General features: G+C 35.9%; 1 protein-coding gene across 1 annotated transcript in view; it reads left to right on the forward strand.

The window, feature by feature from the left end:
- The window catches only part of Kiaa0825 (KIAA0825 ortholog), a 402,774-nt gene that overhangs the window by 123,137 nt on the left and 253,144 nt on the right, over positions 1-26,493 (forward strand). Inside the window, exons 11-12 of the mRNA XM_042691026.1 lie at positions 921-1,103; positions 22,839-22,949. Of these exons, the coding sequence (XP_042546960.1) occupies positions 921-1,103; positions 22,839-22,949 (294 nt within the window). The remainder of the gene's footprint in view (positions 1-920; positions 1,104-22,838; positions 22,950-26,493) is intronic.

Consider the following 26,493-nt stretch of genomic DNA (forward strand, 5'->3'; position numbering starts at 1 on the left):
CTAGCTAGGATTACAGGTGTGAGCCACCAGCACCCAGATGTCCAAGCATTTTTCATTACTTTAAACTTTAGGAGGGGGGTCAGGAGGGAAAAAAACTGGGAGAAAATGAGGGAGGAGGTGACGCTGTTCAAAAAGAAATGTACTCATTGCTTGACTTACGTAACTATAATCCCTGTATATATCACCTTTACAATAAAAATTATATAAATAAAGTTTAACCTCTCTACTTTCAATTTCTTTAAGTCTTAATTTAAGAGAGAGAATTAATAGTCTGTTCAACTTAGTCATATACCAAAAAGCTTTAAAATATCTTCAAGTTTCTATTAATATGTAAGAAAAGGAAAGAAATTGATGAACAGATAATTTATGGATTTGGGGGTACAGTTGGATCAGAAGTATAAATTTTATTTCTCTGTAGCATATTAAGGTAATGATGATTAATAAAATTAATTAAACATTTCAGAGTAATGAGTAGATTTTGAACATTCTCAATGCAAAGAAGTGACATATGTCTTAAGATTATCACCAATATGCCAGTTATCCTGACTTGATTATTATATATTGCATTCATAAGTTCAAATGTAGCAGTATACTCCATAAATGAAAAAAATTAAGAGACATTATTTTAAAATATAAATATTAAATTATAAAATAAAAACTCAAAAAAGATGGAAACAAAGAAATGGTTATGACTAAAATAAATAATGTAGCAGATTTTATACAAGATAAAGGAATTGTAAATTAGCTTTTACCTGGAATCTCAAAAGATATCTCATACTTTTTTTTTCTGGGCTCTATAGATATGATACCTAATCAAAAATTTCTGTTCTTACATATCCTTAGTACAAGAAGTGTGGATGAAAGTGTTCATGCTAGAAGATTACTTGTTTCATATGAATTTTTCTTTTTCTTTCCAATAGACTTGATGTCACAACAATTTTCACATGTACGGAGAATATGTTATGGTCAATTTGTTCATCTGTACAGGAACTTCTGAATCCTCATGTACATAAAAATGATAAAATTTTAAAAATTCATTCCCACTGTAATAATCTATTTACAACATTAGCCATTTTGACTTCACCATTAACAGAATTATATAAGTAAGTATCCAATACACTTTATTTTTAACTTTGGTAATATGTACAAAAATTAGCAGTTATTTTCATACTACTGTTGAATTGTGGTAAGTACCAAGTGGAATTTTTAAAGTGACTTTTAAATATTGTGGCATTATAAAACTACTACCAATCAATTGGAGTTTCTTAATTCTCAAAGAAGTTGAACTTCCTCAAATATTACTTTACTCTAGGTCAATCCATTCAGCTGATAAGCATCAAATCCAATTGGGAACATTTTTAAGTCTTACTTTTTTAGGTTAAATGATCCATTCAGTTGATAAGCATCAAATGCAGTTGGAAACATTTTACGTCTTTTTAGGTTAAATGATCAGGTTATTTTAATGGATTAGTAATATTAGTCATTGCTTTTTATCCTATAAAAAAGAAAATCACATCTAGTTGCTTTTTGCAATTTAAAAAAGTGTATTTTACTGTCTTCAATTTTATATAATGTAATTTGCTCTAATTAAAAAAATATTTTAACTGAGGTGCTGGTGATTTAGATCAATATTCCTAGCAATTTAGGAGGCTGAGATTGCGAACGCCATGGCTTTTGGCTAGCCCAGGCATAACATGTGACCCTTCTCCACCAATAGCTGGGCATGGTGGTGTATGCCTGTCCTCTCAGCTGTATAGGAAGAGTCTGATATTGGGGGAATCATGGTTTTAAGCCACCCCAGGCAGAAAAGTTCACAAGACTCATTCTAATGGAAAGAAGTTGAGCATGTGGTGCTCCCATGTCATCCCAACTATGACAGGAAGCTTAAAACTTGTGGATCAAGGTACAAGCATAGGTGCAGGAAGGATATAAGGCCATATCTCAAAAATAACAGTTGTGGCTCAAGTGGTAGAGTGCCTGTCTGGCAAGCATAAGGTCCTGAGTTAAACCCTAGTCTTGCCAAAAGAATTTTTTTATTTTAAATTGTTTTACCTATTGCACTGTTGGTGTGAATGTAAACTAGTACAACCACTCAAGAATGCAGTCTGGAAGTTCCTCAAAAAAACTAAACATAGACCTTCCATATGACTCAGCCATACCACTCCTGAGCATCTACCCTGAATATCATGAGCCAGGGTATGATAAGGACACCTGTACATCCATGTGGCTGTATTATTTACAATAGCCAAGATATGGAAACAGCCCAGATACCCCACAATAGATGAATGGATCCACAAAATGTGGTACCTAGATAGCCATTAGAAAGAATAAAATAATGTCATTTGCAGGGAAGTGGGTGGAACTAGAACAAATCATGTTAAGTGAGGTAAGTCAACCTCAGAGAGACAAACGCATGGCCTCTCTGATATGTGAAAATTAGAGCTAAAATTCAATGGAATATGATAAATTATACTAGATTCAAGAAACTCACATCAAAAAGACACAATGCCTGAGTTCTTCATATTTATATAAAATAATATACATACTGAAATGACCTCCAAAATATGGAAACAAGAGACCTCTTTTGTTTGTTCTTTCTTTCTTGCTTTCTTGCTTGCTTTCTCTCTCTTTCTTTCTCTCTCTCTTTTTCTTTCTTTCTTTCTGATTTTTAGTTTTTGATGGTTCTGTCTTCTTTACCATATATACGGTGAATTCAAGTGTACATCTTTTGTAAGGATTGGGGGAAGGGTACAGAACTTGAGGGAAAAAGGGTGACAAAGTGCAGCAGTAGAGCTCACTGGACACAGATGAAAGTGAACTATACAACCTGTGGGTAGAGACAGGAGGGAGGGACTGGGAGAGAGGGTGGGAACAGAAAACACTGTACAAAAGGATATGTACTCATTACCTGATTCATGTAATTGTAATCCCTCTCTGCATCACCCCTATAATGAGAATAAAGTAAATTAATAAAAAAAAACAGAAGAAAAAAAATTTTCTAAAATATACCTAGCTCTGAAAGAGACTGATGGCTACACCTTTCAGTAAATATTCTTTAGACTTGCACTTTTGACAGTAGCCTTTAGTGTCTCAAATAATGAGGAATAGAAATTTGTAATTATATTGGAAAAGTTATTAGAACATTTTAGGTAAATAAGCTTTGGAGAAATCTACAGTTTTTCAACTTTATTTCTAGTTAATTTGATTAAAACTTGTAATATTATGGAAGCTGGATTAGTATAATTCAAACATTAAATATAATTTTATTTATTTCTTCCTCCAAAATTGTTTTTTTTTAATATTGAATGACTACATAGGTATTGAACAGCACACAAGATAAAATTCACATAATTTGTCTATTATATCTATTTCTTTTTTATTGTCAAGGTGATGTACAGAGGGATTTCAGTTACATAAGGTAATGAGTACATTTCATCTATTTATTATTCTGAAGTTATGCTATAGTGTTTTGGTAATTTATTTTTATTTTTCAATAAATTTTTGAACTTTCATGTTAGGTATTCTAAAAGTAATTAACAACTTAAAACATTCACTTACTTCTTGACTTTTAACAATCCTATCATTAACAGATGGCAACCCTTGAGAACTGACTTTAGAGATGGAGAATTCTTTCATAAAAGGGAAGGAGCAGAGATGAATCACCATAAGGTTGAGATTATGTACATAATGGTTCATGATCATAAAAAGCTTAAATCTGAAGCCCATAATAAATCCTAGTAAATGAAACTGATTTACCATAGATGAAAAAATTGCTATGCTCTCCATTCAGTGGGTCATTTCATCTAAGAAGAAGGCCCTGTGAAAATCAGGAACAAAGTAGACAAATTTCATGGATTGGTCATGGTTAGCAATATTGAATTTCATGGTCTGTCACAGATGAATTGAAATTTTTTAGCCCCCCAACACATTTGTAAAACAAATAAATTATTACCACAGATTGGATATTTTAATAATAGCAAATATAGCATATATTCATTACTATTAACCTATAGCTTTTTGATACATTTAAAAATAAGTATGCACATACTCACATATTTATGATTTGTGTATTTGATATTGCAGTGTAACCACCTTTGGCAAATTTAAATTGCTAATGTTAGCCAGGATTATAGAACATTTTGTACCAAGCACTGCCTCCAGCTTTTCTTAATAAAAAAACATAGACAGCTATATTATTTTGAAACATGAGGAAATTCTAGATATATTTTCATTCTTTAAAAAAATTATTGTTATTATAAAGGTGATGTACAGAAGGGTTATCAAGTAATGTGTACATTTCTTTTTTTTCTTTTTCTGGCACTTCTGGGCACTTCCCTGAACTTCTTTTGCTTAAGGCTAGCACTCTACCCCTTAGCCACAGTGCCACTTCAAGCTTTTTCTGTTTATGTGGTACTGAGGAATTGAACCCAGGGCTTCATACATGCTAAGCAAGCACTCTACCACTAAGCCACATTCCCATGTGATATTTCTTTTGAACAGTGCCACCCCTTCCCTTGCTACCTCCAAGTTTTACCTTTCATATTTACCCAGAAGTTGTACAGTTCATTTTCAACATGGTTCTAGTAAGTACCACTGTTGCATTTGTTCACCCTGTGTCCCTCCATTTCTTTACCCCACACACACACTCTGAAACACAGATAAACAAACAAGACAAAAAAAAAAAACTACCAAAAATAACGAAGCCAAAACCATTTGTTTCCATTTCCTAGAATTCATTTCAATAAATATTACTTTATATTTCAAAGGCACATAGCGTTATGCTTGGTGTTCCTCCCTTAAGAGTATATTTTCATTTTTAAAAAACATTTTCAACTAAAAATATTACAATTCATCTTGATTATAATATTATTGCTGTGTTTCTGAACAATGAACTTAATCTTTTTGAAATATATTTTGCTTTTTGATGACAAAGGAAATCTTACAGGGCAATATGATCTTTACCAGCTAGGGAGAATTCTATATGTTTTGAAAGAATCCTGTTGACTTACTGAACCTCACTTCCCAGCTGGGAGAAGAAGTTGTTGTATAATTAGTATTTTAGAAAACGATTTTCCCTATCTCATGTTAAAAAATAAAATCATATGCTTTGGGAATTGGTGAAAAGTAACAATCACATGTTGACAGTGTTGAATTTTCATAAACTATACCTGCCATTTGTCATTATGTAAGATATACCTTCTAGCCTTTCTGGAAGGTGACTGCTTTTGTTTGAAGTATTTCTGACAGATAAGCTGAATGTGTTTTTTATTCAAAGCTTAGTATAGGACCACTAAATCCCAGGGCAGGAATATGTGATTTTAGAAGTCTTTTCAGGAAGAATGGAAACTGTTTGTAAAAGTGTGTGTTCTTTTTTAACTTGCCTTTGTAGATTTCTGTTAGAATGCTAAATGGAGTATTTTAGATTTGTCCTCTATTGAAAAAAATTTGCTGAAACATAAAATATTCACCATGTATTTTCCAAAATGCTTATCATTTGTAGGCTTTTGTAAAGGCAGTGAAACTATGTTCAGAAGAATACATGCATGAACATTCACATGCATATGATTTTTATGCATCATTTTGCTTGCATAGAGTATTAGTTTTGCTTTGTATATAGTAAGCTAAAATTAATTCCTAAAGGGGTTAGGGATATGGCCTAGTGGTATGAGTGAGGTTCTGGCTCCAACCCCTAGAGCCTTGAAACCTTAGCACGTAAAACTGAATTCTTAGGTATTTAGGTAAATGTAATTTGATTTCAATTCCTATAAATAAACACAAGGTATATAGCAGTAGGCAAGATATGAAGCTGTCTTCAAGGAATTTAGGAAGGCTGATAAAGTTTAAATAAATAAAACAATATTTTGCATAAATAATCATTGGAAATCATCATGTAAAGTGAAATAAGACAGTCTACAAAAACCAAATATAGATTTTCTCTCTCATAAGAAATACGTAGCATTAATAAATTGATGGGTGAAAATGGGTGGACTACCTAGAGGTGGAATTCAGTAGGTGAGGAGAGAGCCAGAGAAATGGGTAACAAAGCATAAATGTGGAGTGAAGTACTTCATATGAATGTATGAACATAGAATAATGAAATCTGTTAAAATTCTTAAAAGTCAGGGTAAAGGAAGTAAGAGAGGGTGTGAATTTGATCAAAATACATCGTATCTTATATTTGGAAACCTCACAGTTTGGAAACATTGTACGTTTGGAACCTCCCTTATGCAACTAATATATGTTAATAAAATAATAGAAAAGTTAGTTTACCCTTTCAAAAAATATTTCTTTCTTCTTTCTCTCCTTCTCTCTCTTTCTTTTCTTTCTTTCTTTCTTTCTTTTCTTTCTTTCTTTCTTTCTTTCTTTCTCTCTCTCTTTTTCTTTTAAATCAATCATGGCTTGAACTCAAGGCCTGGGCAGTATCTCTGAGCTCTTTTGCTCAAGGCTAGAATTCTACCATTTTGAATCATAGCTCTACTTCCAGTGTTTTGATTGTTAAGTGGAGACAAGAGTCTTATGAACTTTACTGCCTGGACTGGCTTTGAATCACGATTCTCAGATCTCAACCTCCTTGACTGGTTCAAACAGGCTTGAGCCACTAGCACCCAACTCAAAAAAAGTTTTGATGTATTCTAAGTGTAGAATTTTGAAAGTTGACTGTTCTACCACTTAGTAATAGAGAAGACTGAGATTTCAGTACAAGGACCAACATACAAGGCAAAAGCTAGAGTCATCACAGTATTGATTACTAAGCCAAAGAATAGCACATTTACTTTGGGGTTAACTGGAGGTTCATTGTTCCTCAGAAAACAAAATATATTGATTTATAAGGTAGCTTTTCATGTCTCAAGAATGGCTGGCATCATTTCATAAAGACACAGTTTCTCAAAATATTAAGTCTCTGGAAATACAAGGTATGTTTATATAAAATGTCAATCATATGGTGTCATGACCCAACGATGAAAGCATATATCCATGCAGAGACATGTACAGGAATGATTATAGCAGAATTTTTCAGAAGCACAAAGCAGGAGCTACTCAAATGACCTTCAAGTGGTAAATTGATAAACAAAATGTGTCATTTGAATAAAGGGGAATGTTATTCAACAATAAACATAAATTACATAATGGAACATGCCATGATATATTGATATAGAAATAAGCCACACTATCCAAATTGTGAAAGAATCCAGACAAAAGACAAATTTTTTTATTTCAATGATTAGGAATACCAGAATAGACAGATCCATTCAGACAAAAATTATGCCAGTGGTTGCTAGGAACTGAGGAGAAGGGAAGGGGGAGAGATTGCTAACAGATACAAGATTTCTTTAAGTGATAAAGAAATGTTCCAAAATTAGATAGTAATGAAGGCTATGTAACAGAGAGTATTAAATATGTCATTATGTCATTTAATTCTACTTTAAATTCATCTTTGATATGTGACTTATATGTCATAAAGCTGCTAAAAATGAATATAGCTTGGCCTGTCATGATGACACATACCTTAATCCCAGCACAAAAGAATCTGAGGCAGGATTGTGAGTTCAAGGCCATAGTAAGACTCTATTTTGAAAAATAAACTAAATATAAACTGAATGGAAATAAAAAAAATTATTTAAAACATCCAAATTACATGTTTTGTTGAATATAAAATGATCTAAAAATTGAAGCTTTTTTATTCTTAGTGCTTTGCTTAAAGAGAAGTTGATTTCTTTATGTCCCTCCTTCTAAATGTTACTTTTATAGGGAAATATCATTAAAAAGAAACAGACACATCAGAACAATCAAGCGAATCAGGTTGGGGGTAGGAGGCAGTGATGTTGGGTGCCCATGGCTCACAGTGGTAAGTCTAGCTACTCCGAAGGCTAAACTCTGAAGGTCAAAGTGTGAAAGCCATCTCAGGTTGACAAATCTGTGAGAGTCTTATGACGAATTAACATGAAAAATTTTAGCCAGAAGTGGGGATGTGGCTCAAGTACTAGAGAACCCATCAGCCTTGAGAAGAAAACACTAAGCAAGACTCTGAGGCTCTGAGTTCAGAGAAAAGTAACGGGCAGTCATTAGATTTGGAGGTTGCATACTCTGGGTTTTGGACTCACTGTTTTCTACTTTTATTGTGTGATCTTCACATGTCTCCCCTAATTCATCTTTTTTTCTTCTAAGCAAGGTCTGAAAATGTAAAATGCTCTCATAATTTCCCTCTCTCTGTCCCTGTATCTGTTTCTGTCTCTCTGTTTCTGGCTCTCTCTTTCCCTGTCCCTCTTTCCATTTGTATCTGCTATGGGCCTATGGACCAGTGCCCTAACCATTTTCCAATTCAAAATCATCTCTTTCTAAGAATATTAACTTAACTAGAATTGCACAGGGAAAGTATAAACCCAGCTAAGTCTTTTTTGCTTTCTGTTGTTCTCATTTTTGATATGCCTTGGATATATTTTCTCTTAGTAGTTGGCTACATAAGTAGCTCAAGTACTCAAGAACCAATCAGTTTGTTAAGGAAAAACAGAAAGAAAGAGGTGAGGAAGGAAGGAAGGAAAGAAGGAAGGAAGAAAAGGAGGGAAGGAAAGAAGGAAGAAGAGGGAAGGAAGGAAAGAAGGAATAACAAAAAAAGCAAAGAAAAAGGAAGAAAGCATACAAGTATATCAGAGAACCAAAAGCAAATAACTTTAGGATAAAGTGCTAAAGTGATGCTGTGAGCAGCCCAGAGAGACAATGTGGGGTTAAGAGAAGAGAAGTGACTGGTTTACTGATGTCATCTCAGAAACGACTAAGGCAAGGAATTTTCCCTCAAGTTATTTCTCTCCTTAAGCAAAGCTACCTTTATTCACAGTATGCTAATTTTGGAAGAAGAAATGTGCTATTTCAACCTATGAGCAACAAGTATTTATTTCAAAGTGATATTGTATATCAAAATTCTTTTATGTTCTAGTAGAAAATACAATGCTGTGGTACTTACGATTGTATTTTACTCTCTGCTATAAATTATTCAGAGCATCCTCTCTTTTAACTGTATACCAAAACATCATTAGAGTTTATCTAATAGCTTGCTCATAATTTCATTCCCCCATTGAGGCTTGTGGGCCAATTTTCACCCTGTTATACTCTCCAGAATAGTGAAACTAATTTGGGATCGTGCTGTGGAATTAAATGCTCATACAGATTCCACCCCCTTTGAGACCATAAACATCTGTCATAACATCTCTTATAGCCAAATACCTTTCTTATTTCTAGTACAATTGAGAAATCATGGTGGAGTGCACGACTATTTCCTGGCAGAACTGTTCAAGTAAATACTGTTTCATTTGGTATCAATGAATCATTCTGTTATATCTGATCTTCCATTGTTTTTGTTTCTTTCTAATTTTGAGAATAAAACTCAACCAGACAACCATTTAGAACATTTGGAATCTCATCTCTGTTTTGAGATAGTCATAGACCTTCTTAAGAAGTCTGTAAACCTGTTACCATACATCTAACCTCTGCTTAGCCTTTATTGTATTTAAGGCATTTTGCTAAATCCTTTTTATGTGTCATCTCACAGAATCCTCCCATTCAACTGTTCATTTTTATTTTATAATTGAGAATATTGATACTAAATAAATTGCCAACTAATATTACATAAAAACTAACAAATAGCACAACTAGAATACACCCAGGCTGTCAGGCTCTATTGTGCCCATACATTGCTTCTAAATATTCATAGTAACCCTACCCTTATGGAGCAGTCAAAAAAGTTAAAAAGTAGAAGGATTAAAGTACAGTACAGTCAAAAACCATAGAGAGGCTATGAGAAGGGACTTGGATTAAACAAAGTAGACAGTAGGATTGTTACAGCAGAGTTTACATAAAGTGATAAGGGGAACTAGCTAACCATGACCAAGAGTGCATTCCAAACAAAATTTCCTTCTAGAAGAGATTGCTGGGAGGGCGGGAAGAGGATGGGATGGGAAGGGGAAACAAAGGAGGAGGCTACAATGCTTGATAAGAAATGTACTCATTATCTTGCCCATGTAATTGTAACCCCTCTGTACAGTATTTCACAAGTAAAAAAAAAAAAGATATATATTGCCCTACATAACAAATAGGAATGTATGCAAAGAGCTCAAGGAAGTAGTGGAAAACTAGGCATAGGCTATGTTACTATGTGTCTTGATCCATCCATTTTGATCCTTAACTCCATTTCTGGTTTTCAGGTGGTTAGTTGGAGAATCTCATGAACTTTTCTTCCAAGCTGGCTTTGAATTTAAATCCTCAGATGTCAGCCTCCTGAGTAATTAGGATTACAGGAATAAGCCACCAGTGCCCAGCCTTTTTTTGTTTTGTTTTCAAGTCCTGGGGCTTGAACTCAGGGCCTGGGTGCTGTCCCTGAACTTTTGTGCTCTAGGCTAGCACACAACCACTTGAGCCACAATTCTACTTCCAGCTTTTTAGGTGGTTAATTGGAGATAAGATTCTCATGGACTTTCCTACTCAGGCTGGCATTGAACCACATCATCTGATTTCAGCCTCTTAAATAGTTAGGATTACAGGTGTGAGCCACCAGCACCTGGTTCATATTGATTCTGAATAATTGTTCTGATTTTACCTCCACATTCCTTAATTAGCATCTCATAAATGTGTTTCCTTTCCCAGTCAAAGTATATCCTATTACATGAGCTCCAGATAACATTTATATCCTACTCCTCAGTCTTTTAAGCATTGTTTCTTTCTCCTGGCTCATTTGCCTGGGTGTCTCTTGTATTTAAACCATTCTTCCTTTACCATTTTGTTTGCATTCATTGTTTTTACTTTTTTTTTTAATTGTGAAAATACCATACAGAAGGGTTATAAATACATGGCAAGGTAATGAGTACATTTCTTATCAAGCATTGTTGCCTCTTCCTTTGTTTCCTCAAATAAACAAACTCAGAGATGAGAATGGAAACATCACAGAAACAACGAAGATTCAGAACATTATAAGGGAATACTCCTCAAACCTTTATGCTAATAAGTTTGAAAACTTGGCAGAAATGCACCTTTTCCTAGCAAATATGGACATGCCGAAACTAAACCAAGATGTGTTAAAACATCTTAACAGGCCCATATCAAACATTGAAATAGAAACAGCAATAAGAGCCCTCCCATCTAAGAAAAGCCAGGACCAGATGGATTTACAGCGGAATTCTACAAGATCTTCAAAGGGGAGTTCACACCAATACTCCTCCAACTCTTCAATGAAATTGAAAGAGAAAGTTCACTATGGAACTCCTTTTAGGAAGCTATCATAACCCTCATCCCAAAACCAGGCAGGGACACCTCAAATAAAGGGAACTATAGACCTATTTCTTTGATGAACATTGATGCAAAACTTCTCAACAAAATTTTGACCAATCAACTTCAACAATTCATCCAAAAAAATCATACACCACAATCAAACCGGATTCATTTCAGCGATGCAAAGCTGGTTCAATATACGCAAATCAATTAATATAATTCATCACATCAACAAGAGAAAGGATAAGAACCACATGGTTATCTCAATAGATGCAGAAAAAGCATTTGACAAGATCCAACAACCCTTTTTGATGAAGGTTCTGGAAAAATTCGGAATCCAGGGAACATTCCTCAATACAATAAAGGCTGTATATGACAAACCTACAGCCCGCATTATACTTAATGGTGAAAAACTAAAGCCCTTTCCTCTTAACTCAGGAATAAGAAAAGGATGTCTACTCTCTCCACTTCTCTTCAATTTAGTATTAGAATGCCTAGCTACAGCAATAAGACAAGATGCAAACATAAAAAGGATCCAAATAGGGAAAGATGAAGTAAAACTCACCCTCTTTGCAGATGACATGATCTTGTATTTAAAGAATCCCATGGGCTCCACTCCCAAATTACTCAAGCTGATTCAAAGTTTTGGCAAAGTAGCTGGGTATAAAATTAACCCTCAAAAATCAATGGCTTTTCTGTATGCCAACGATGAGAAAAGCAACTCCATTCGTAATAGCCCCACAAAAAATATAATACTAGGAATTAACCAAAGAAGTGAAGGACCTCTATGATGAAAAATTTAAAAACCTGAAAAAGGAAATCAAAACAGAACTTAGAAAGTGGAAAAACCTCCCATGCTCCTGGAATGGAAGGAGCAACATCGTGAAAATTGCAATACTTCCCAAGGCTATCTACAAATTCAATGTGACACCTATCAATATTCCAGCCTCATTCTGCAATGAAATAAAAGAGGCAATCTAAAAATTCATATGGAACAATAAAAGACCCTGAATATCAAAAACGATCCTCAACAGAAAGAACAGTGCTGGAGGAATATCAATACCAAATTTCAAACTCTACTACAAAGCCATAGTAATCAAAACAGCTTGGTACTGGCACAAGAACAGACCTTAGGACCAATGAATAGAATTGAAAACCCAGAAATGAACCTACAGACCTATAGCCATCTTCAATAAGGGAGCTAAAGAAAATAGAATGTAAGAAAGACAGCCTCTTCAGTAAATGGTGCTGGCAAAATTGGTTAACTACTTGTAGAAAACTAAAGCTAGATCCTTATATATCACCCTGCACCAGAATCAACTCCAACTGGATCAAAGATCTCGGAATCAAAGCAGACACTCTGAAAACATTACAGGACGGAATAGAAACACTGGGTCTTGTTGGCACAGGCTGAAATTTTAATAGTGACCCAGAAACACAACAAGTCAAAAAAATACTTTTACTTTTATACCTATCATTCACTCACTGTACTGTAAGTGGATGCAACCTTCATCAGGCCTCACAAACAGGGCAATATCATCTATGCATTTGTAATCAGTAACTCCAGTAATCTTTTTCTCTGTACAAATCTCTCTGCAGCTTTTACACTATTGTTCATTTCTTTTCTCTTGGTTTTGCCAATATAATTTTCTCTTGTCCCTTTGCCTACTCCTCTGATTGTTTCTTCTCATTTTTCCTTTGAGTGCCTCTTTTTATTTATTTCATCCTTAAATGCTGGCATGTTGCATAGAACTTTTTATTTATTTCATCCTTAACTGTTGGTATGTTGGGTGAATTTATCCACTCCTATGGCTTCATATTATATTGATGACTTTCACATTGATATCTTCAAACCAGATAAAACTTGTATGTACTAGATCAGCAAAGTGAAATTCCTATTTGGTGTACCTCTTTGGGTGGATCTGAAATGTCTAAAGTCCCTTCAACAGACCTAATATGAAACAACATACCTGAAAATACCTTGGACTATTATTCCTTTTCTTCAACTCTTACTTTCTATCTTCACCCTCATATATCTTGAATCCCAATTTCATTGCGGAATAAATAGATTTAATTCTATTATTTTAGTATTTATTCTATTTGCTTCCTAATTACTATGCTCTCTTCCTCTTCCCTTCATTTAGGTTCTTACCCTCTGACTGGTCTGTGCAATACCATCTTCATTATCCTTGATTTCCTTCTAATCCATTCTTACTCTAATCCTCACTACTACTGAAATGATTCTTCTAAGATGCAAAAATGTTAATTTCACTCTCTTGCTATAAATACTTTAGTGATTCCTCACTGCTGGCATTAAATTCAAACTCTTTAGAGAAGCAAATCCTGGTACCTGCCTACTTCTGTAGCTCATGCATTGGATTGTGTGGGATGGATGTATTACAGCCTGTGAGGGATATGTAAGGAATTTTGTCCTACTCTGAAATTTAGTGAGACAAAATAGGACTTTCAAAGAAACGATGATATATTAAAGGTCTAAAGAAATTCTAAGTAAATTTAGTTGACCAGCAGGACAGGAGAAGTAAAGGGTCAAATGTGACGGGTGGGGATACAAGAAGCCTGGATGTGGAATTAAGACATGGGGCTTCAAAGTGGAATTCTATTCAATTTTGAACATTTGTGATAAAAAAGACATTGTTGCTTCTAAACTAAATGGAGAGATTGGGCTATTTTAAGTAATTCCATTTCTAAAGTATTCTCAGACATCACTTTTAACTATATGTGGGAATATAGTCTACAATTGTACAGTTTTAATTAGTCCAATTAGCTACAATAATTTTTTGTAACAAATTTTTCTTCTTGAGATTTACAGTTGTATTTCAGGCCAAACATTGCAAGCACTTCTACAAATGGTTGTAGAACTAATACTCTGTAAAAATATCCTAAATGTTAAGTCGCACTAATGTATAATTTAACTAAGTTGTTTTTATGGGGGGGCGGGGTCTTCGTGGGGCCTGAACTCTGGGCCTGGGCACTAACCCTCAGCTCTTCAGCTCAAGGCTAGCACTCTACCACTTGAGCCACAGCGCCACTTCCATCTTTTTTCTTTTTGCTTATATGGTGCTAAGGAATCAAACCCAGGGCCTCAGGCATGCAAGGCAAGCACTCTACCACTGAGCTACCTTCCCAGCCCTAAGTTCTTCTTACAGACACCTTTTAGATCCATAGAAGTATATACAATTAATTGTGAATCCTATTGATTGTTTAGAATACATAAATCACTTTAGCAATTAAAAAGGGCTACCTCATGTTAAACGTTTTTATATTGGTGAAGCAAATGTGTCAAACTATTAGCATTAATTGGATGCAGGTTCAGGATTCAGGATGAGTAGCGAAGAATGCTACTTGTTAGAGACACAGACAGAGTTCATTGTGCTTCCTGCAGGCATCTAACTTTGACAAATATGTGGTTTAAAAAAATTAAATAATAATATTGTCACACATGCAAGTTTAAAGTTCATTCATTTTTAGTTTTATAAAAAGCCTTTCTTACCTTGCTAGTATTTTTCCTAGCTAGTTTGATTGGTCTTTGTGGACCCTGAGCACATACTAATGTAAAACCCAGATGTGAAGAGCAGGAACATTGTCCAAATAAAGATAATACAGTTTTATATTAAAATATTTAGTGAGAGAGTTCCGGGAAGATGGCGGAGGAGAAGCTGGAATCTGAACAAGCTCTTGCATAGAAAACAGTTTCAGAGTTCCAGTGAACAGTCCCAAGCCAGAGAATCACACCAAGCGTGCCATCACAGGACAGAGAGTTAGTCAAGAGAGGGGAAGCCAAGCAGACACATCTGAGCAGCTGCCGCTGCGGCGGCAGGGTCGCAGCGGCGACCACCGCCGCGGACGCATACCTGAGACGCAGTCCGGGACGAAGGAGCCAGACGCAGCAGACGAGCGGATTCTACTCAACACCAGCAAGAACCGACAAGGAGCGGACAACTTCATCCTGCACTTTGCAGACCAGAGACGACCCGAGATCCATAACTCCGCGTGAGTAGAAGCCCCACTTCCTCACTCCTCTGGGAGCAGAGGAGGGAAGGCCACCCCACCCCCCCAGCACCGGTGATCTCCATCTTGGATACCGACAAAGCTCGGAGGAGCGGCTAGCTCCAGCTCAGGCCTTGGAATAGAGCTAGACATTTGGCAGGTCACAGGAACTTGGCGGTGAGGTGACCTCACAGACTCAGTTCCATCCAGGGAGGGGTCGCCCAGCTCAGGCACCAGCCATTGGAGTGGCTCTCCTCGCTGGGTGGCCAGAGCCAGAGGCTGCCCCTCCCTCTAGCAGCCACCACAATCAATTGAAAAACAGAAACCCTGAGAATGGCTCCAGGCTGGGTGCTGTGAGTTTTTTTTCACAAAATAGCCCCAGGGAAAAGCTACTGTTCTTTGAAAGGCCTCAACTCTACCCAGAACCTAGCCTCATCACTGCATCACCCTCTTTTGTGATTCTCAAAGCAAATCACCCTCCCAGTAAACTAACCTGGGAGGGGGATCTCAAAATCTTGGGTAAAGCAGAGCATTTTTCTGCCTGTTCCAACAAACTGACTTAAGAAACCAATCAAGCCACAGGACCTCAAGCTGACCAGAGACTCCAACCAGACTCTGGTTACAGACAAAAGGGAGATACAGGACTCTTCCCACCCCTCCCAAAAAAAAAAAAAAAAAAATCAAAGAACTTTTTTTTTTCTTCTTCTTCTTCTTTTCTTTTTTTCTTTTTCTTGTTTTGTTTTTTTTTCATTTTTTGTTACCTTATATATATATAAAAAATTTTTTTTGCTTTTCTAAAACTTTTATTAATCTTTAATTTTTGCCTCTTCTGAAAAAATAATTGTTTTCCATTAACTTTTTTTTTTTTTCTTCTCCTCTTATAATTTTTATTTTAGGAATACGTGAATGTGTGTTTTCTTTTCTTTTCTTGTCTTCTTTCTCTTTTTCTTTCATTCTTAATTATCTTTTTGTTTTTTTTTTCTAGCTCTACTGAACTTCTGATCTTTTCTTCTCACTTTCCTATCCTTTCCATCTTTTCCTCTTTGTTCATCTTTATGTGACTTAACTCTCGTCCTGCACATCCTCAGATAAACCCGTAGTTAACCAGTAGACCCTATCCCCCATTGTGTACACACTTAATCCACAAACTTATTACTCAATTCAAAACCTCTGAGACTTAAATTCACTAATAGCAGTACTTTATACCTATACAATATTTTAAGCATTTTTTTAAAGTTTTTCTCATCTCCTCTATGTCCCTCCCTTTCTCTCAACATATTCATATTCCTCTATAAATAGATGGTCTTTTAATCTCTAAAATAACATTAATTTTTACGTTTCTATTTTTTTTCTGGTCTCTTTTCATTCCCCTTTCCCTTTCTTCTTTTTCTCTCTCTCTCTACTTACATCCTACCCAACCTATTTCCTGCATTGTGATTAGGACATAGTTAACTCTCCCTGTGCCTCCCCACACCAATCTATTCCTATTTTTTACCCACATCTCTTCCTAACCCTAATAATTTCTGGCTTTCCAAATTCTTCTCTGCGGTTCGAAGTCCTTTAACATATAGTTGTTTGATGTCGAATAGATGTATCTGTTGAACTAGATTGTATCTGTAGACTATTGACTGTACAAATGCAAACTTTGGTTGATGGTTGCCTTAAGATAGTGTTCTAGCACAAAACTGGTGCTATCTTCATCTCAAATGGGCAGAGTAAGCCGGAAAAACACAAGAAAAATGGCAAATTCGGGTATCTCAATTCCCAATCCTGATAATCAGGGGTTAGAACAGATAATGAATAATCCAGAGGAGAGTTCCCAAACAGCTCTACAAACACTGGTGGCAAACATGATAAATGAAAAGTTTGACAACGTACAAAGGACTCTGTATGAGCGTGATAGGGAGAGAGAGGAGGCATCCCAGAAGTTTATACAGGAATATCATAAGCGTGAGGAAGCTACTCAAAAACTGATACAGGATTTGCGTGAACAACTTGAGAATACTCAAAGAGAAAGGGAGGAATGGCGTGAGCAGGCTGAGAACACTCAAAGAGATCTGCAGGAATCCCACGAATGGGAGGAAGCAAATCAAAGAGTAATACAGGAATTGAGAGACCAGGTAGAGAACACACAAAGATCACTAAAGGCATTCATGGAATCCATTAACAAAGAGCTGAAGGAAGTCAGGGAGACCACAAAGGGAATGCTGAATGGAACCCAACAGAAGGAATGGGAGCCCAAAGAAACCATAACCAATCAACTAAGCGATTTGAGGACAAACACTGAACACCAAATTAAAGAAGTAAAGAAATTCATACAAGACCTAAAACAGAGCTTCAACAAAGAACTTGAAGCCATCAAAGCTGACCAACTAGAAGGAAAAGAGATAAAAAACAAAGTAGAGAGTCTTGACAGCAGGTTAGACCATGCAGAAGATCGAATCTCAGGGATTGAAGACAGCCTAGATATTATAGAGAAAGAACATACAACCATACAAGACAAGTCCAAGAAATATGATAGATCTATCCAACACCTGGAAGACACCATCAGAAGGCCTAATCTAAAGATAATGGGTGTAGAGGAAAACCTAGAAACAGAAGTTAATGGTCTAGGAAATCTGTTTAACAGGATCCTAGTAGAGAACTTCCCAAACATGCAAAAAGATAGGCCTGTCCAGATACAAGAAGCCTTAGAACCCCAAATAGACCAGACCAGAATAGGACATCCCACCGTCACATTATAATCCACACAGGATCAACTCAGAACAAGGAAAAGATCCTTAAAGCTGTCAGGGAGAAAAGGGTAATCACTTATAAAGGGAAACCAATTAGAATCACCTCAGATTTCTCAGCAGAGACAATCAAAGCAAGAAGAGCCTGGAATGATGTATGCCATGCCCTAAAAACAAACAACTATCAACCAAGAATACTGTACCCAGCTAAACTCTCCTTCATAACTGAAGGCCAAATAAAAACCTTCCATAGCAAAGAAAAATTGAAACAATACATCTCCACCAAACCAGCCCTACAAAAGATTCTTAAAGATGTCCTACACATAGAAAACCAACAAGACCGCAATAAAGGCCAAGAAACTGCACCCAAACTGAGAATCCAAGAACCATAGGAAGAACCCAGTTTTCGCAGCCCCCAAGAAGGTAGATAACATGGCAGGAACTCCCAAATACCTCTCAGTCCTATCTCTTAATGTTAACGGACTGAACTCTCCAATCAAGCGACATAGACTGTCTAGTTGGATTAAAAAACAAGACCCTTCTATCTGCTGCCTGCAGGAGTCACATCTTGCCCATAAAAACAAACACATTTTCAATGTTAAAGGCTGGAACAAAAATCTACCAAGCAAACGGACCGCATAAACAGGCGGGAGTTGCAATCCTAATATCAGATAAAATAGACTTCAAATTAAAATTCATGAAAAGAGACAAAGAAGGTCGCTACATACTAATTAAAGGATCTCTCCTTCAGGAGGATATTACAATTCTAAATATCTATTCGCCAAACAATGGAGCACCCAAATTTATCAAAGAAACACTACTTTCCCTCAAATCCCATATAGATCCAAAGACATTAATCGTTGGGGATTTTAACACACCACTCTCCCCACTAGATAGATCAACTCGGCAAAAACTCAACAGAGAAACCGCATATCTAAACAGCTGTATAGATCAACTAGACTTAACAGACATTTACCGAACATTTCACCCAGCAGCATCAGAATACACGTTTTTCTCAGCAGCACATGGAACGTTTTCTAAAATAGACCACATTTTAGGCCACAAAGCAAACTTGTCTAAATTCAGAAACATTGAAGTTATACCTTGCATTCTCTCTGACCACAAGGGAATAAAGTTAGAACTCAACATCAAAAGCCACCAAAGAAAGTCCGGTATCACATGGAGGCTGAACAACACACTGCTGAATCATGAGTGGGTCATGGAAGAGATTAGAAAGGAAATTCAAATGTTCATGCTATTCAACAAAAATGAACACACAAAATACCAGCTCCTCTGGGACACAGCAAAGGCAGTACTCAGAGGCAAGTTTATAGCTCTGAGCTCCTACATCAACAAATTGGAGAGATCTGAAACTAACAATTTAATGACACATCTAAACCTCCTTGAAAAAGAGCAGCAAGATAAACCCCAATCCAGTAGACGGAAAGAAATAATCAAAATTAAATCAGAATTAAATGAATTAGAATCCAAAAAAACTATAGAAAGAATCAACAAAACAAAGAGTTGGTTCTTCTAAAAACTTAACAAAATTGACAGACCCTTAGCAAATCTTATCAGAAAAAGAAGAGAACACACCCAAATTAATAAACTCAGAGATGAGAATGGAAACATCACCACGGAAACAAGCAAGATTCAGAACATTATAAGGGAATACTTCTCAAAACTTTATGCTAATAAGTTTGAGAACTTGACAGAAATGGACCTCTTCCTAGCAAATATTGACATGCCAAAACTAAACCAAGATGAGGTAAACTATCTTACCAGGCCCATATCAAGCATTGAAATAGAAACAGCAATAAGAGACCTCCCAGCTAAGAAAAGTCCAGGACCAGATGGTTTTACAGCGGAATTTTACAAGGCCTTCAAAGCAGAGCTCACACCAATTCTCCTCCAACTGTTCAATGAAATTGAAAGAGAAAGCTCACTACCGAACACATTCTATGAAGCCATCATAACCCTCATCCCAAAACCAGGCAGGGACTCATCAAAGAAAGAGAACTATAGACCCATTTCTTTGATGAACATTGATGCGAAACTTCTCAACAAAATTTTGGCCAATCGACTTCAACAATTCATCCAAAAAATCATACACCACGATCAAACAGGATTCATTTCAGGGATGCAAAGCTGGTTCAATATACGCAAATCAATTAATATTATTCATCACATCAACAGGAGCAAGAATAAGAACCACATGGTTATCTCAATAGACGCAGAAAAAGCATTCGACAAGATCCAACACCCCTTTATGATGAAGGTTTTGGAAAAATTAGGAATCCATGGAACATTCCTCAATACAATAAAGGCTGTATATGACAAACCTACAGCCAGCATTATACTCAATGGTGAAAAACTAAAGCCATTTCCTCTTAACTCAGGAACAAGACAAGGATGCCCACTCTCTCCACTTCTCTTCAATCTAGTATTAGAATGCCTAGCTACAGCAATAAGACAAGATGCAGACATAAAGGGGATCCAAATAGGGAAAGAAGAAATAAAACTCTCCCTCTTTGCAGATGACATGATCTTGTATTTAAAGAATCCCATAGACTCCACTCCCAAATTACTCAAGCTGATTCAAAACTTCGGCAAAGTAGCAGGTTATAAAATTAACCCCCAAAAATCAATGGCTTTTCTGTATGCCAACAATGAGAAAAGTGTGGCTGAAATCAGGAAAGCAACTCCATTTGTAATAGCCCCACAAAAAATAAAATACCTAGGAATTAACTTAACTAAAGAAGTGAAGGACCTCTATGATGAAAACTTTAAAATCTTGAAAAAGGAAATCAACATAGAACTTAAAAAATGGCAAAACCTCCCATGCTCCTGGATTGGAAAGATTAACATCGTGAAAATCCAATACTTCCCAAGGCTATCTACAAATTCAACGCAATACCTATCAAAATTCCAACCTCATTCTTCAAGGAAATAGAAGAGGCAATCCAAAAATTCATATGGAACAATAAAAGACCCCGAATAGCAAAAACGCTCCTCAACGGAAAGAACACTGCTGGAGGAATATCAATACCAAATTTCAAACTCTACTATAAAGCCATAGTAATCAAAACAGCTTGGTATTGGCATAAGAACAGACCTCAGGACCAATGGAATAGAATTGAAAACCCAGAAATGAACCTACAGACCTATAGCCATCTAATCTTCGATAAGGGAGCTAAAACAATAGAATGGAAGACAGACAGCCTCTTCAGTAAATGGTGCTGGCAAAACTGGTTAACTACATGTAGAAAACTAAAGCTAGATCCTTATATATCACCCTGCACCAGAATCAACTCCAAATGGATCAAAGACCTTGAACTCAAAGCAGACACTCTGAAAACATTACAGGATGGAATAGGAGAAACCCTAGGTCTCCTTGGCTCAGGCCGAAATTTTCTGAATAGAGACCCGGAAACACAACAAATCAAAGAAAGGCTGGACAAATGGGATTGTATAAGGTTGCAGAGCTTCTGCAGGGCAAATGACATAGCTAGCAAGATCAATAGAAAGCCCACGGACTGGGAGAAAATCTTTACTAGCCATACAACGGACAAGGGTCTCATATCTAAAATATACTTGGAACTCAAAAAATTAAACCACCCAACAACAAATCCTCAAAGAAACAACTGCCCAATAAGTAAGTGGGCGAAAGACTTAAAGAGAAGCTTCTCTGAAGAAGAAAGAAGGATGGCCAATAGACACATGAAGAAATGTTCAACATCCCTAGCCATAAAAGAAATGCAAATCAAAACAACATTGAGATATCACCTCACTCCAGTTAGAACAGCAAAAATCAAGAACTCTAACAACAACAGATGCTGGAGGGGATGTGGACAGAAAGGAACCTTACTTCATTGTTGGTGGGAATGTAAACTTGTTCAACCACTTTGGAAAGCAGTATGGAGGTTCCTCAAAAGACTCCACATAGAGCTCCCCAACGACCCAGCAATCCCACTTTTGGGCATTTACCCAAATGATCACAAACAAGGCCACACTAAAGCTACCAGCACAACTATGTTTATTGCAGCATTATTTACCATAGCTAAGACATGGAACCAACCCAGATGCCCCTCAGTAGATGAATGGATCAAGAAGATGTGGTATATATACACAATGGAATTCTATGCCTCCATCAGAAAGAATGACATTTCCCCATTTGTTAGGAAATGGAAAGGCTTGGAAAAAATTATATTAAGTGAAGTAAGCCAGGCCCAAAGAAACATAGGTCCCATGGTTTCCCTTATTTGCAATATCTAGTATAGGTATGAGTCAAGCGGAAAAAGTCAGATAATGTGATGTTAGGAAAACAAAACCTCAAATATGTATTTTAATGTTTTTGTTTCTTTCATGCATGTGTTTCTAACGCATTTATAAGATTATTTCCTTGTTGCTTTGTATGTCCCTCCCCCACAGTGTAACCCCCGCTTTCACTATATTTGATGTCAGTATAACATGTGGAGGAGATGGGGACAAACAAGTCGTTTAAGGATTCAGGTGGACCTGTTGCAACAATGAGAAGTACAAAATGTCATGTCAAAACCAGCTTTACAATGTCGGGAGGGGGGGGGGGAGGGGGGGTACGATTGGTTGGGAGGGAGGGGGGAGGCCGGGAAGGGAGGTGAAGGGTAAACAAAGGAGGAGGCTGCAATGCTTGGTAAGAAATGTATGCATTATCCTGCCCATGTAATTGTAACCCCTCTGTACAGTATGTTCTCAAATAAAATAAAATAAAATTTAAAAAAAAAATATTTAGTGAATTCTAATAAAAATATTTCATAATCAATGCTTCCCTCATATTCTGAAGTCTTTTGTATGTTTTCCTAGAGCCTTTCAGCATGGTATGGATGAGTCAGCTTCAGGCTCCTTGCAAACCTTTTTCAACCAACCATTACATTGGCTTTCCTGCATATCACATTTCTACCCTTCTCTACTCAGGTAAGAACTCTGCCACAGTTCTTGATATAAATTCATTTTTTACAAAGGGAAATTACAACTTTTTACAATAAGTTAGTTAATTAAAGAACTATGCTCTTTCTCTAAGCTCAAGAATTCAAGTTGCAGCTCTCATAGTCATATGTAACTCATAGCTTTAGTGATGTCAGTCAAAACAGTGAAATTTTGGAAGTTGATTCCATTTTAGTTAATTGCCTAGCCATTTAAAAGTCCTTCCTTCTTGATCTATGACAGGATTTGATAATTCCCCAGCTAATTATCACACATGGATATCAACAGTTGATAATCCATTTGATGTAACTCAAAAGCCTTAGATAGAATTTAAGAGAAAGATAACTTTTATAACTTTGAACAGTTCATTTTTATTATTTAATTAACAGCATTTGAAAACAAAATAAAGATCACAGAAAGTGAAATATACTTCCAGAACAATCTGATGACATTTTGTGGCATTATGAAGAGTGGCAATTTGATTCTTGTGTGGAATACTTCACTAGGAAATGCCTTTTTCTCTGGTATCTGAGAAGAAAAATATCATGAATAGCTAAAGGAGATATTGTTAATCTCAAAGCATTCTTGGTTCATCTTGGAAATATGTTGTCAGCGATTTCAGCATCAAAGATGACTATTTCTTGCTCTTGAAGAGCAAGATTTCCACCCAGAAATAGATGGTATCTCTGGGTTGAGGCCTTCATCTGAATTTTCCAAATTTTTTACAAAAAGTACAATTTAATTTTATTAAAATAAAAATAAATTCCAAGCAATGCTTTAACTAACCTATATTATCTTTACAGATTATTTTCATTTCAGTATTTCCAGTTTGGTGCTTACCTTTCCTCTAGCATTATTTGTTCAGTTTTCTGTATTCCTTTTTTGATCTACTATACTAATATAAAAGTCAAGTTAATGGCTTCCATGGCTTTTTCCTCCATTCAGCCTTACCTACCAGGAGTGTCAGTGTTCATAAAGGCTTCCAAGATAGAGACATTTGAGTTTTTCTTTGCTTTTCCCAGTTTATCATCATGCTTAATTGATTCTTTCTCTGAAGTCCTTAAAGTCACCTTCTCCATGACTGACCAAAAAAAAAAAAAAGGAGGCCGAGAGCTGAGAGAAGAGATGACTGAGATAGTTAATATGATGGAAGAGCTTAACAATATATATTCCTCTGTGGATTCCTTTTTGTTTTTCAGAAAAGATTTGAGTCAGCTTTCAGCAATATTAGATAAACATAATTAAATGTACATGAGAAATAAAAAAGAGAGCAAAGAGAAGGACATCCAATTCAGACTTAAAATGAGTTAAAAATATATAAATAGCTACATGCAATGTAAATTTGTCTTTAAACTTATTGGAGAAACCTTGGAAGTATTTCAACAAACAAAACTAGAATATTTTCATGCTCTCCAAGAACCCTGGGAATATGGATAAGAAGAGCTTGTCTTATGAAAAACAATTTTTTTAAGTAGGAAGTAAAATATACTGTATTCAATGTCCTTAGCAGTGGGCAGTGGTATACGCTAATAATATGAGTTGATTTAGAAAGAGTAATCGGTTTCAAACAAAATTAAACTAAGGCATTTGGAGACTATATCAAACTCAACATTAACAGTTTGACACCACACTATGCTTTTATATAAATGTTCAGGAAGGAATACTATCATTGTAATTTAGAGTATTTTTCATTATAATTCTTCTTAGTATTTTATAATTTGGGGCTGGGAATGTGGCTTAGTGGGACAGTGCTTGACTAATATGCATGAAACTCTAGTATGCATGAAACTCAGTACCACATATATAGAAAAAGCTGGAAGTGGTGCTATGGCTCAAGTGGCAGAGCACTAGCCTGGAGCAGAGAGATGCTCAGGGACAGAGCTCAGGCCCCGAGTTCATGCCCCAAGACCAGGAAAAAAAAGGTAAGTGTTTTACAAATTTTCATCTTCTTGTAGTTCTTTAAATATTTCCAAGGTTTTTCATGTCTTCCTATGCTAAGTAGACAATAATTGTGCTAGGCAGCCAAGTAACCTAACCAGTTTGAGTAAACAGTGCATTCATTTTACACTGTTCATTTTTGTTTATAAGAACAACATTTTGATTCAAGGCCAGTCCATCCTCAACTTTAAATATTTCTATTAAGTTTTTGTTTCTCATTGTGTTTTTATATAAGGTAAGCCTGGTTTAGATTTATATATCCATTTTCTCCTTAAACATATTAAGCTACCTTTGGCTTCATTATAATGGTATGCCATGAAGGTTTTTTTTAATTCCTTGTCTTGGTCAATATAATATAATATAATTCCTGGAATAAATGTGTTTTATAAACTTTTTCTATAGAAAGTTTTGTGCTGGTTCTTCATGGAAAAAGGAAGGCATGAGGTTTGAGATAAAATCCCTTTCCTCAAAGTCTTACATATTGCTGAAGAACAGAACTGAAATTACCTAGTCGACCACAGCATATACTACCATCATGTATTTCCTCCACCTTGAAATATTCTACTGGGAGATGCTCTCACATTTTTTTTTTTCCTTTCCCGTTGGCTGCTTCTATCTCCTTTGTGGCTCATCTGCTCTAAATTGTCCTTGAAATACTGAATATCTTGAGTCATCAATCCCTCTCTTAAGTCAATCCCTCTCTTAAGAGTCATCAATACCCTCTCAGTATATCCATCCAGTTGTATGTTAGAGCCTAGATGCTTCCTTTTTCTCCCTTTCTCCTATATATATATTGTCTGTTACTAAGTCTTGTTTATTTTATTAAAATTTTCATTGTAAAGGGTTACAGTTACATAAGTCAGGTATTAAGTACACTTCTTTTTGAACAGTGTCATCCCCTCCCTCGTTTTCTCCCAGTTTTTCCCCTCCCTTCCCCCACAAGTTGTATAGTTCATTTCCAACATAGTGTCTAGTATCATTGCTGACTTAGTTCACCCTCTGTTCTACTATTTCTTAATATCTGATGCCCATAATATTTCACATTCACCTAATCCAAACCACTATTATCTCTCTTAAAACTATTGAAATGACTTGTTGGCCTTTTTCATATTTATATATTGACTTCTATTTCCAATATTCTTCAAATCACACCCAGAATTTTCTCAAACCCAAATCCATTTTGATAACTTTGTTATGCCAACAGTTAATCCTCTTTATTTTAATTTGTATGCAAAAAATAAGCTAGGAGTGCCCTATATAATCTATGTAAATGTGGCCTTGCCTGCTTCTCCAAAATCCTCTCACACCCACTATCCCGAAACCCTGTTTTCCACATTTTGTTTTTAACATTTCCTTGACATACCATGTTCCTTTCTGCCAAAGAATCTTTGAATATGCTTTTCCCTTTCCCTAAAACGTGTTCCTTCTTCACCAGATGAATGCTGATTTATACTCATGTATCAGTTCAATATGACTTCTATGAGGAAGCCTTTCATTAATCCCAAAGACTTGCTTTCCTCAGCTGCGTTTTCAATTATTTTTGTTTTTATTTGTATGATCATTTAAACTATATATGTATCCTTTATTTCATTCTATA

The sequence above is a fragment of the Dipodomys spectabilis genome, unplaced genomic scaffold (assembly GCF_019054845.1).
Source record: "Dipodomys spectabilis isolate Male_0828 unplaced genomic scaffold, ASM1905484v1 ptg000140l, whole genome shotgun sequence".
NCBI lineage: Eukaryota > Metazoa > Chordata > Mammalia > Rodentia > Heteromyidae > Dipodomys > Dipodomys spectabilis.